Raw genomic sequence first — 13881 nt, 5'->3', positions numbered from 1 at the left:
ATGCCCAGTCTGGAATGGGTATCTATCTCTTTGTTGCAGGGCTGTCCTCTACATTTCAGGATGCCCAACCTGGGGTGGGTATCTCTTTGTCATGGGGCTGTCCTGTGCATTGCAGGATGGCCCTTACCCAGGGATGCTGGTAACACCCCCTCAGTTGTGACAACCAAAAATGTCCTTAGATATTTCCGAATCTCCCATGGTTGAGAATCATTGCCCTAGTGGCTGAGTGCTCTGGGCACATCCTCCCTATGACACTAGTACCTGCCAAGCACCAAACCCATTATCCCTCATGTTCATGCTCTCAGAGCTTTTGTTTCAGGCTATCCTTTATGTTCAAACTTACCAGACTTCCTCAAAACAAAAAACGCTGGCAGGAGCAAAAGAGGATGAGGTCCCCACGTACCCCATATGCCTTAATCTCCCCTCTACTCTGAATGTTATCAGGGAGGGCAGCATTGCAGAGTGTTTTTGTGCCACGCCTTGGAATCGGACAATACTGGGTTTTAAGGCTGGATCAGTCACATTGTAGCTGTGTGTCCTAGGGAAAGTTCCTTAACCTATGAAACCTCAGTTTTCTCATCAGGGAGAATCATACTTACTAATATGTATTTCATATGGGTGGTTGTAAGGATTAAATGACATACTGTGTATAAAGCATAGTGCTTGGATGTAATAAGTGTTTAATAAATACCCATTGTCACATTTGTTTGTTAAATGGCTGGAACATTCCACTTGGGCAATGCTTTGAGTTCCTAGGGGGAAAAAAATAATATGCTTAGGTGACATTGCATATAATTACCAAGTTGGTTTAAAAAATGAGATTTGTGAATTTTAAACACATTATCTCAGCAAAAGGCTGTGAACTTAAGTTGTGATCTAGATGTTAATAGTTGCCATTGAGAATAAATATGTGATGTCCACCACTGAATTTGCTTAAAGTCTATGGTTTGCTAAGAGAATGCAGTTACTTCATGTTAGCCAAAGATCAGCCATTAACCATGACACAAGGCTGTGGATAGACTAGTTCAGGTTTATCTCCGTGCGTGTGGGAAGGAAATGGTAAGAAGGGTATGTGCCAATGGCTACAGGGTGAATTCATGCAGAGACACAAGGAGTGCTTGTTTTGATGTTTTTGTGGTGTGGGTCAGGTTATGTCATCCAGGTGGAATTACTCTCATTCCTGCCTTCGCTGGAGAACGATGGAAAAATAAGACAGGAAAAACAATCTGAGAATCTGGTCTATAGTATATTATATAGAATCTTTTTATAACCACATGATGTAAAAATGCTTTAAAAAATAACTCCTATCACTTATTGTGATAGCAGTATTTAGAACAAATTATATGTCAAAGAACTAGATTTCAAACTATGTTTTTTAGGTTAAATGCTTTTATTAATATATTTGTTTTCCAGCCTGGCCTACTTGGCAACTTTCCTGGCCCTTTTGAAGAGGAAATGAAGGGTATCGCCGCTGTTACTGATATACCTTTAGGTAAAGTTCACTTAGAAGCTTTTAAAAAAAAAGTAATTAAACTCTTTTACAAATTTCCATTGAGGTGTGATATACATACAGCAAAGTGCACAGGTCTCACGTATACAGCTCAGTGAAGCTTCAGAAATGCATACATGCACGTAGCCATGACTCAGATCAAGATACGGAAGAGCCCAGCACTCCACAGTGCTCCATCATGCCCCTTTGCAGAAAATACTGCCTCCTCCAGTAACCACTATTCTGACGCCACCGTAGATTAGTTTTGCCTCTTCGTGAACTTTATATAAGTAGAACTGAATGATATGAACTGTTGTGTGTGATTCTTGTGCTTTCGTTATGGGTAGTGTGCTACTCCATGAACAGGGTATTTGAGTTGTTTTCAGATTTGCAATATTAAGAATAGATGAATTATAAATATTCTAGTACATTTTTGGGGGTCTGTGTGCTCATTTTTCTGGATATATACCTAGGAAGTGAACCGTTGGGTTATAGAGTAATTGTATGTTTAGCCTTGTAGATTCTGCCAATTTTCCACAGTGATTCCAGCAGTTGACAATCAGCAGAGTGTGATTCAGTTTTCTCCACTTGATAATTCTCCTCGTAAGAGTGTCGGTCTTGTCTTTTTCCTTTTTTTCTTTGATAGTGTCAGTCTTTACTTGAGCCTTTTTGTTGAGTGTCACAGTATCCCATTTTAGTTTCAATTTGCATTTCCTCGATGACTAATGAGATTGAACACTTTCTTGACTTTTTTTTTTTTTTGGTTTCTTTGTTTCTTTTAGAGAAGGGCTTGTTAACGTCTTTTGCCCTTTTAAAAATTAGATTGAAGGAATTCTTTACATACTTTGAATATAAGCCCTTTGTCAGATGTATGGATTCTGAATATCTGCTCCCAGTCTGTGACTTTCATTTTTATTCTCTTACTGGTGTCTTTTGATGAACAGACATTTTTAATTTTAGTGAAGTCTAATACCTCAGTCTTCTCTTTTATGAGCAGTGCCTTTTGTATCCATTTAAGAAATCTTGGCCTAGGCCAAAGTCGTATATATGCTTATGTATTTTCTTCCAGATGTTTAATGTTTACTTTTGACATTTAGGCCTATGATCTATTTTGAATTATTTTTGTATATGCTATATGACTTAAGGGTCAAGGTTCAGGATTTTCTCATATGGTATATCCAGTTAAACACTATTAATTCGGAAGGCTATCCTTTCCTCAGCAAATTGCAGTGGTGTCTTTGATATAAGTGTACAATACACATATATATACACACACACACACATGTGTATATGTATATACAAACAGGTGATTATATATATGTTGTTTTGTTTGGAGAATTACTGTTAAGTTTCATTTACCTCTTTGTCTTTCCTTGTATCAATGCTATTCTACCTCAGTTACTAAAGCTTTATAGTAAGTCTTAAAATTAGGTAGTATAATTTTTCCAACTTTGTTTTTCTCAACATTTATTTAGGTTATTGATTTCTCTGAGCAGTATCTTTTGTTTTCAGGGAGAAGGCCTTGCATGTCATTCATTAAAATTATTCTTAGATATGGATGGTTTGGGAAGCTATTATTAAAATTTCAATTTAAGCTTCATGGCATGTAACGAAAAAGATTTTCCCCACGACCCCAAAAGTTTTATCTTTAAGCTACCAAAGCAGTAGTGTCGTTATTTTAAATAGCCAATAGTACCTTCATTTTATAAGAGAGATGATTGAGAATTTGTGAAAATCAGTGGCCAGTTTTGTGTGCTGCTTCTTTAAAAAAATGATTTAAAAGATAGTCAACATACTGGAAATAGCTGCTAACTGCCTTTATGAAAAACACGTCTAATTCCTTTATTATGTAAAGAACTCTAGCAAATCAATACCAAATATAAATACCTTCTGGATTAAGAAGAATAACATGATGTATAAGTGATGTAAATTTATATAATTATAAATTATTATAAATTTATAATAAAATAAGTAGAATTTCACCAAATTAGAAATTTAATGGAAATAAAATAAGCATTGGATTCGGGTGAAAAAAACATGTTGAGCTTAACATGTTAATGTTAAATAGGACGGAAATGAAATGTATTACCTATCTTTGAATTAAATGCTAAATAGCAGTATTATACATTTTGGGAAAGTATTCAAAAAATAAAATGCCCTAGAATGGAGTGTCTTGGCAGCTCTGTACTAATTTTATTAATAGTTATTGATTAATAGTTCTTGAATCTCTTTTTTCACCTTAGAAATTTTAGTCACAGTTTAAAAATCTGGGCAAAATATATTTCAAGCAAACAGCCAAGAGCCAGTTGTATTAAATGATCGTATTTATGCTCCCAAAAGAAAAATCAAAATGAAGCATGTTGATAAACATTTTTGACATGATGCTGGAGAACAGGTGCAACTTGCCCAAATGTTCAGCTGGTCCAAAGGGTGCCTCCCTGGTGACTTGTTTCATCTTGAGTCTAGAGAGTCCCAGCCGGGGAAGAAAACCACTGTCCAGCCGGCCGTTCCAGCACAGATCCACTGGCCAAAACACACACTCACACAATGAAAATACTTAAACTTTTTCTTAAAACAAATTTTTCTCCCATCGTCATGGTTCTGTATATTAACACAAAATTTTCCTTTCTTTTCTCATAGGAGAGATTATTTCATACAATACTTTTTACGAGTTTTTTACCCTTTGTACTTCGATAGTAGCAGAAGACAAAAAAGGTAATTGTGCACTCAGGGAGGGTGGGCAGTATGAAGCACTACATAAAGAAGAATCTTCTAAATAAATGGAATTAGAACTTCTAAACTTTGGGCTTGCTACATAAATTCTGTGTGTGTTGCATAGAGCTTTTTATTTCTTGGCAAATTTTTTTTTTTTTTTTTTTTGAGACGGAATCTTGCTCTGTCGCCCAGGCTGGAGTGCAGTGGCCGGATCTCAGGTCACTGCAAGCTCCGCCTCCTGGGTTCACGCCATTCTCCTGCCTCAGCCTCCTGAGTAGCTGGGACTACAGGCGCCCACCACCTCGCCCGGCTAGTTTTTTGTATTTTTCAGTAGAGACGGGGTTTCACCATGTTAGCCAGGATGGTCTCGATCTCCTGACCTCGTGATCCTCCCGCCTTGGCCTCCCAAAGTGCTGGGATTACAGGCTTGAGCCACCGCGCCCGGCCTATTTCTTGGTAAATTTTTATGAGTGTACTGAAAATTCTCCTTATTTTAAGACTACTATACTGCCTATTAAAGTTGAATTGAAACATGCCAAAAACCTGGAAGAAATGTTTCAGGGCTAGAAACATTCTTCTTTTCCTCATAGTCTATTTATACCCATCCACATGATTTAATAGAAGTGCTCGCAGGAGGTACTTCCTTATCTTCATGTATGTCATGACATCTGTCCTTTTCTTGAGGCCCAGAACACACATTCTCTCATCCTTTCCCAGCCAGGTGACCCAGTGTGTACCAGCCTCACTTTCTCATATTTTTCCTAACTGGTCCCCAGAGTACAAAGCACAGGACAACTTCGCTAACTCACCATGATCTTCGACCTATTCTCTGGGTATAAATCTGCCTGTACCTTACCCTTGAGGTGTCCTGCTCTAGGGGATGATGCCTGAAGGGGAACATTGGATGAATCCCAGTAATTGAGGCTCAGATTTCTGTGTCCTGGTAGAACCATGTGATAGTGAAACAAAATAGGACCATTGATTCCTTTTCCCATATTCTGATCTTACCTGAAACCTGTGCTCTCAGATTTTGTGGGGTTGTCTGGCAGATTGACAGTGACAACAGTCCCATCTAGTGAAGGCTTAGGATATTAGGATGTTTCTTACTTCTTATTGTTTGAAGAAACAGTTGTAAATATAAATTAATCAAAATTAGAGGCCAGACATGGTGGCTTACACCTGTGATCCTAGCACTTTGGGAGGCCGAGGCGGGTGGATCATCTGAGGTCAGGAGTTTGAGACCAGCGTGGCCAACATGGTGAAACCCCATCTCTACTAAAAAAAAAAAAAAATACAAAAAAAAACTAGCCGGGTATGGTGGCATGTGTCTGTAATCCCAACTATGTGGAAGGCTGAGGCACCAGAATTGCTTGAACCTGGGAGGCAAAGGTTGCAGTGAGCTGAGATCGCACCACTGCACTCCATTCTGGGCAACAGAACGAGACTCTGTCTCAAAAATAAATTAGTTAATCAAAGTTAATTGTCCAGCTTTGATTTAGAATCTTAACTGCTATTACACGTCTCTTTTGTCTACCTTTAAATAGGTCATCTAATACATGGGAGAAACATGGATTTTGGAGTATTTCTTGGGTAAGTAAAGAACACAGGGTCAGGCATGGTGGCTCACACCTGTAATCCCAGCACTTTGGGAGACTAAGGCCAGTGGATCACAAGATCAGGAGTTTAAGACCAGCCTGGCCAAGATGGTGAAATCCCATCTCTACTAAAAATACAAAAATTAGCCAGGTGTGGTGGCCGGCACCTGTAATCCCAGCTACTTGGGAGGCTGAGGCAGAGAATTGCTTGAACCTAGGAGGCAGAGGTTGCAGTGAGCCAAGATCCTGCCACTGAGCTCCAGCTTGGGTTATAGAGCCAGACTCCATCTAAAAAAAAAAAAAAAAAAAGCCGGGCGCGTGGCTCACGCCTGTAATCCCAGCACTTTGGAAGGCCGAGACGGGCAGATCATGAGGTCGGGAGATCGAGACCACCCTGGCTAACACGGTGAAACCCCGTCTCTACTAAAAATACAAAAATTAGCCGGGCGCGGTGGTGGGCACCTGTAGTCCCGGCTACTCGGGAGGCTGAGGCAGGAGAATGGCGTGAACCTGGGAGGCGGAGCTTGCAGTGAGTGGAGATCAGGCCGCTGCACTCCAGCCTGGGTGACAGAGCGAGACTCCATCTCAAAAAAAAACCCACAGGAACTGTTTAATTCTGTAAGAAGAGTAGTTTGTATTACATTAATGAAAAATAAGTCTCAAGTCACACCCAAAATGTGATCATAAGTGAAGATAAATGGATTACTGAGTGTTGAGACAAGAGGGGCACACTCTTCTATTGTATGTGTCCATCTTGACCTTTCTGAAAAAATAAGAGTGTTGTAATTAGCATTCTGTGTTTGAATCTGAGGCTCACTATTTATAAGCTGTGTGATATTGGGAGAGTTACCCGACTTCTGTGAACCTCAGTTTTATCGTTTGGAAAACAGGATAAAGGTATCATATTGTAAAGGTCTTGTTAGGATTGATCATGGTGACTCGGTAGATAAAGCTCCCAGTGTAATGCCTGGCCCTCATCATCATGTTCATCATTATTATCACTGTGTTTCTTAAATGCCACTGAAACTTGTCTTTTGTAGGTGGAACATAAATAATGATACCTGGGTCATAACTGAGGAACTAAAACCTTTAACGGTGAATTTGGACTTCCAAAGAAACAACAAAACTGTCTTCAAGGCTTCAAGCTTTGCTGGCTATGTGGGCATGTTAACAGGATTCAAACCAGTAAGGACTCTGTTGTTAAATAATTACACAGGTAGCTTTTTGTCCTATTACTGTTATGTAAAAGGTGAAATCTAAGAATATGAGGACCTAAAGGGAATATGAAGCCCCATTTCATCCCCTTGTACTTCTTGTCACTTCATAGGTATGAGATCCCGTGGTAGAGACGAGTAGAAAGGAAATGGAGGTTTCTGAGCCTGTTCTAGGATAAAGAGCATGTGGCCGGGTGTCAAGGGCTGGGAGTCACAATCTGGGATCTGGTCCTGGGTCTGCCACTCACTTAGGCAAGTCAGGCGTTCATTCTCTGACCTTCAGTTTCCTGTCCAAAAAACGTAGCCAGTGATACCCCACCTACTTATGTCACATACTAGAATCAGAAATGCTTTGAACTTTTTAAAAAGCCTTGCATGGTTTTGATTTATTTTTGCCTTCCCCATTACCCAAGCTAGGCCTTTATATCCCACTCTGAAGTACAGTGGTGACAGGGCCTTAAAGCTCATGGTTGATGTTTCTGACTTCGTTGCTTTGTCTTTTTCTCAGGGACTGTTCAGTCTTACACTGAATGAACGTTTCAGTGTAAATGGTGGTTATCTGGGTAAGTAGAGCATTCTCAAGTGAAATGGGAATCTCAGAGCTTTTTTAATGAAGATGACTGGACTGTGCTTTCTGGTTACATAGTCCAACCTCTTCCGGTTCCTAACTGGTTACAAAGTCTAACCTCTTCTGGTTCCTGACTGGTTACATTGTCCACCCTCTTCCGGTTCTTGACTGGTTACAAAGTCCAGCCACTTCCGGTTCCTGACTGGTTACATAGTCCAGCCTCTTCCGGTTCCTGACTGGTTACATAGTCCATCCTCTTCCGGTTCCTGATAGTTACATAGTCCAGCCTCTTCCGTTTCCTGACGGTTACATAGTCCAGCCTCTTCTGGTTCCTGACTGGTTACATAGTACAGCCTCTTCCGGTTGCTGACTGGTTACACTGTCCAGCCTCTTCCGGTTCCTGACTGGTTATATAGTCTAACCTCTTCGAGTTCCTGACAGTGTGTTCGATCTCTTCCAGGTATTCTAGAATGGATTTTGGGAAAGAAAGATGCCATGTGGATAGGGTTTCTCACTAGAACAGTTCTGGAAAATAGCACAAGGTAAAGTGTTTCGTTGCTTTACTATCAAATATTTATTTAAAATTACTCATATTTAAAAATAAAAATATTTGTTAAGCTCCAGCTTAACAATTCTTTGAGGAGCTATTGCAGAATTTCTTAGGTGAACCTCTGAGACTCGTGGAATTGTTCATGTTTTCTTTGTGCATATTGTGTGTTTTATAGCAAAGAAATGAATTACTTAAAATTAGCACTAGGGATACTGACATTCTGAGAGGCACCTATGAATATTTTTGGTGTACAGAAAAAAAAAATCACCCACACACAGAACAACATCGTACAGTAAAGTCTTCATTTAAATGGTAGTACAGACCAGGCACAGTGGCTTATGCCTGTAATCCTAACAATTTGGGAGGCTGAGACTGGCAGATCACTTGACCCCAGGGGTTTGAGACCAGTCTGAGCAACATGGCGAAATCCTGTCTCTACAGAAAATACAGAAATTAGCCAGGCATGGTGGCACATGCCTGTAGTCCCAGCTACTCAGGAGGCTGAGGTGGGAGGATCACCTGAGCCCAAGGAGGTCGAGACTGCAGTGAACTGGCATCAGTCCACTGCACTTCACCCTGGGTGACAGAGTAAGACTCTATCTCAAAAAAACAAAATAAATAAATACAAAATGTAGTACATATTAGCCTGTAAGTTATATCCTGCTTTGGTATAGAAATCTTACAATAGCAAAACTACCCTTTCCTTCATTCAGCCTGCACTGCGTCCAAATAAATGGGCATCAATCCTACTTTTAATACTTCCCAGGGAATAAGATTTAATGTTAGTAGTGTTCTTTGATAACCCACTTCAATTTTCTTTTCTTTTTTTTTTTTTTTTTTTTTTTTGGAGATGGAGTCGCGCTCTGTCGCCCAGGTTGGAGTGCAGTGGCGGGATCTCGGCTCACTGCAAGCTCCGCCCCCCGGGTTCACGCCATTCTCCTGTCTCAGCCTCCCGAGTAGCTGGGACTACAGGCGCCCGCCACCTCGCCCGGCTAGTTTTTTTGTATTTTTTAGTAGAGACGGGGTTTCACCGTGTTAGCCAGGATGGTCTCGATCTCCTGACCTCGTGATCCGCCCGTCTCGGCCTCCCAAAGTGCTGGGATTACAGGCTTGCGCCACCGCGCCCGGCCACTTCAATTTTCAATAGTCCTAATTTTCAAGAAGGTTTACTTACTATTCTCTAAGTCCTATATACTGTAATATTATTTCCCTTTGTTCTATTGTTCAGTGAAAGGCATGGACAGTAAGGGTGGAAGATGATCTCTCGAGGCCACTTTGTTTCTCCTTCAGATTAGAGGGACTTCCTAAGATTCCCACTTCCCATCTCAGTGTTCACCATACAGGGTCAGGGATTGGTTTCCCAGAGTCATTGCTCACCATCCTTTTTTACAAATCACTTTGTGGCTGGGCGTGGTGGCTCATGCCTGTAATCCCAGCACTTTGGGAGGCAAAGGCAAGAGTATCGCACCCAGGAGTTCAAGACTAGCCTTGGCAACATAGTGAGACCCCATCTCTAAAAATAAAAATAAATAAAGAATACGTTCCTTAGATACTTGTTTTCCTTTAGTTTCTACAGAGCTAAACATTTCCATTCTAAGTCATCTAAAAATGTTTCCCACCATCATCCTCAGCAAACTAACACAGGAACTGAAAACCAAACACCGCATGTTCTCACTCATAATGGGAGCTGAACAAAGACAACATGTGAACACAGGGAGGGAAACATCATACACAGGGCCTTTCGGGGGGTGGGGTAAAAGGGGAAGGAGAGCATTAGGACAAATACCTAATGCATGTAGGGCTTGAAACCTAGATAATGGGTTGATGGGTGCAGCAAACCACCATAGCACATGTATACCTATGTAACAAACCTGCATGTTCAGCACATGTATCCCAGAACTTAAAGTAAAACTTATAAATGAAGTTATTTAGTGAATTAAAAAAAAGTTTCATTTTTCTTTTTAAATGTTTCTATATAGTTATGAGGAAGCCAAGAATATATTGACCAAGACCAAGATACTGGCCCCAGCCTACTTTATCCTGGGAGGCAACCAGTCTGGGGAGGGTTGTGTGATTACACGAGACAGAAAGGAATCATTGGATGTATATGAGTAAGTAGATTTGTTAAAGCAAAAGAAGTAGAAACAAAAGCATATACTGACATACTTTGAGTTTTAAGGCTGTAGCCTAAGAGGGAATCTCTCTTTTTGTATCTAGACTCGATGCTAAGCAGGGTAGATGGTATGTGGTACAAACAAATTATGACCGTTGGAAAAATCCCTTCTTCCTTGATGATCGCAGAACGCCTGCAAAGATGTGTCTGAACCGCACCACCCAAGAGGTACCTTTGCAGGGTCATCTTTAGAAAGAAACTGTTGCCACGAAACGTTCTCTTGGTTCTCCATTTTTTTTTGGCCTTCAAGTAATTTATAAACCTCCTGTTATTCATAGTATCTCTGGTCACTCTCCACTGATTTTTTGTTTTGTTTTTTTAACTTAAAGAGCAAAGTCGTGCTGTACTTTCCCTTTCTGGTTCTAATGCGGGATACCACTCTGAAGTTAAATAACGAACAGGCATTTTTTTATTTTAAATTTAAGAATTTAAAAAGGGGAATGAGAGACAGGAAAGTAATCCATTAAAACTGTTACCTGTGTTTCTAACAGTGACTCCCATAGAAAGTCTACTGCAGGGATGGAGGGGAGGTTGATTAAAGAATGTCTGGACCGGGCGCGGTGGCTCATGCCTGTAATCCCATCACTTTGGGAGGCCGAGGCGGGTGGATCATGAGTTCAGGAGATTAAGACCATACTGGCTCACACAGTGATACCCCGTGTCTACTAAATATACAAAAAAAATTAGCCGGGCGTGGTGGCGGGCGCCTGTAGTCCCAGCTACTCGGGAGGCTGAGGCAGGAGAATGGCGTGAACCCGGGAGGTGGAGCTTGCAGTGAGCCGAGATCGCACCACTGCATTCCAGCCTGGGCGACAGAGTGAAACTCCGTCTCAAAAAAAAAAAAAAAAAAAAAGAATGTCTTGGTTTCTAGTGACCCATGTGTGTAGATAAGGCTGTTGACTTCGTATTTAACTTACTGAACAAAACCTTTTATGTGTGTTTTAGAATATCTCATTTGAAAACATGTATGATGTCCTGTCAACAAAACCTGTCCTCAACAAGGTATTTTAAATATTATATGTTTATTTGCCTTAAGGGAAAGAATTTGGCCCTGTGTTTTATCTTTCTCTGTTATTTTTGATCAGTTTGAACACAGAAATAATGTTCACCTTAGGGCTGATTTTCTACAAAATGTTTTTGTGTGGCTAAAACTCTATTTTGGAATACAACAAAGAAAATGATCACTGAGGCTTGATAGGTCAGAGTATTGTTTCTAGCTTTATTTACATGGCAACTGAATTAAGTCTAGCATTTTATTCTTAAGCGGTATCTATTAAAAATCTCACACTATATAACTAACACCTAAACGTCGACAAAGCAAAGTCTGAAGTCCATTTTCAGACGGAGCTCTGTGTCTTGGTGGGTTAGGGTTTCCCTTAAACTTTACTACATTTGTTTATCTTTTCCCTACACTATAGATTTTTAAACATGCAAAAAGTTTCCTAATCATCCCACCACTTGCTAACAGTCATTCCCTGAATGTTCTGAATATGCCCCCTTAATTATGCCATGTGTTCCTTGTTTTTTTGGTCCTTTTCCATAGCTCTCCCTAACGTAAACATGCCACCTTGCCAGGACAAATCCCTCCTGGCCTTTAGCATCCAGGTCATCCTGGCTCTCGCAGGAAGCCTGCCTTCAGTTCATGGGCCCTACCATACTTGGCGTTTTCCCTACATCATCTTTGAGCAAGTCACCATCTCGTGACCGTAGTTTGTGTGAACCATGAGTTTAGGTGTGTGCCTTGTGATCTGGGTGCCTGCAGTTTCCCCCACTGTATTGGAAATGCTTTAAGGATAGGGATAGCCAAAGCTCCACGGTTTATACTCCATAGGACACCCGGAGGCCTCCCAGGACTGCCAGCTGTGCGTCGAGGAGGGTTAAGGCAGTCTTCAAGCACTGGGGGTGAAGCAATGTGCTGTCAGGAATAAGCTCCTGTAAGGAGCTGGAGATCATTTCCTGAGCCTTTTTATATTCATTACGTGAAACAGTGATCCTGTTGAAGTTGGTTGCTTTAATTATTTGATGAGACTATATAATGATTAGCTAATTTTACATTATACTATATTAATATAAATGTATATATTATATAACATGCTTTGCATATATTAACATTATATTATTTAATATTCAATAACTTCCTAAAGCAAATTCTGCAAGTATAGAAATGCTAATATGTATCAGAACATCTCTGAATTGAAAACGTCCTTAAAGTAAAAATAACTTTTCTTTCAGCTGACCGTGTTCACAACCTTGATAGATGTTACCAAAGATCAATTTGAAACTTACATGCGGGACTGCCCTGACCCTTGTATAGGTTGGTGAGCACACGCCTGGTCTACAGAACGCGGCCTCTGAAACATGAAGACACCACCTCCATGTGACTGGATACTGCAGCTCTCTGATCCTCCGAAGACTAAGACTCGGGGCAGGTTCTCTTTGAGTCACAAGCTTGTCTTCCTGCAGCTGTTGACAATTGACAGACTTTTTTTTTTTTTTTTGCCCTATCAGTTGATTTTTTAATCTTATTTACAGTAAGATTTTTATCTTATTTACAGATAACGTCTTTAGGGCAAGTAAAACAATCATCTAGAATTCATTGAGTTGTGTTTCACTTTGACATTTGGGGATCTGGTGGGCATTCGAACCACGGTGAGCTCCACCTCCGTGGAATAAATGGAGATTCAGCGTGGGTACTGAATCCAGCACATCTGTGTGAGTAACGGAACAGTAAACACTCCACATTCTTCCGTTTTTCACTTTCACCTACATATTTGTATGTTTTTCTGTATAACAGCCTTTTCCTTCCGGTTCTAACTACTGTTAAAATTAATATGCCATTACCTTTGCTGTTAGTGACAGCAGTATGATTTTATTACATATGATTAGAGGGATGAGACAGACATTCACCTGTATGTTACTTTTAAGGGGCAAAAAATGGGCCTTTGACTCTAAATAGCACTTTCAGGGGTTCAAGAAGTAATCAATATGCAAGGCAGTCTTTTATACAATAATTGAAGTGTTCCCTTTTTCATAATTCCTCTACATCCCAGTAACTCTAAGGAAGTTGCTAACTTAAAAAACCGCATCCTAGTTTCTGTGAATTTAGTAAATAAACAAAGACGTGGAAAATAGGAAGTGAACCCATTATTTTAAATTCTCGTAAGTAGCATTCATGTAATAAACAGGTTTTTAGTTTGTTCTTCATATTGACATGTCATTTGAAAGAAATGTTAGTAGTTACTAAAATTATGTTACTCTGTTTTTCAGAAATCAAACTACTTATGAAAAGTACTAACAGAACTTGTTAACCTTTCTAACCTTCACCATTAACTGTGAAATATATGCCATTTGTGCACATGTGTCCACTTCATTTTGTATAATCACAGTTGTGTTCCTGACACTCAATAAACAGTCATTGGAAAGAGTGCCAGTCAGCAGTCATGCACGCTGATTGGGTGTGTACATCTGTGTTGGTTTGAAGGTGGGGGGTTATTATCGAGAAATACAAGCTGAACATCGTATCTGAATTAAATAACAAGGGTTATGTAAGTGGGTTATTAAATATGACTAAACGGTC

At 40.1% G+C, this 13881-nt stretch overlaps 1 protein-coding gene across 1 annotated transcript in view; it reads left to right on the top strand.

Annotated features, from left to right (window-relative positions):
• Positions 1-13729, top strand: part of ASAH1 (N-acylsphingosine amidohydrolase 1) — a 30231-nt gene extending 16502 nt beyond the window's left edge. The window contains exons 5-14 of the mRNA XM_001098342.5: positions 1414-1492; positions 4130-4204; positions 5749-5794; positions 6840-6984; positions 7522-7576; positions 8042-8123; positions 10111-10242; positions 10349-10472; positions 11250-11306; positions 12537-13729. Coding sequence (XP_001098342.3) covers positions 1414-1492; positions 4130-4204; positions 5749-5794; positions 6840-6984; positions 7522-7576; positions 8042-8123; positions 10111-10242; positions 10349-10472; positions 11250-11306; positions 12537-12626 — 885 coding nt within the window. The 3' untranslated portion in view covers positions 12627-13729. The remainder of the gene's footprint in view (positions 1-1413; positions 1493-4129; positions 4205-5748; positions 5795-6839; positions 6985-7521; positions 7577-8041; positions 8124-10110; positions 10243-10348; positions 10473-11249; positions 11307-12536) is intronic.
• Positions 13730-13881: the final 152 nt, after the last annotated feature.

Source organism: Macaca mulatta, chromosome 8 (assembly GCF_049350105.2).
Source record: "Macaca mulatta isolate MMU2019108-1 chromosome 8, T2T-MMU8v2.0, whole genome shotgun sequence".
Lineage (NCBI taxonomy): Eukaryota > Metazoa > Chordata > Mammalia > Primates > Cercopithecidae > Macaca > Macaca mulatta.
This window is presented reverse-complemented; position numbering and strand designations above follow the sequence as displayed.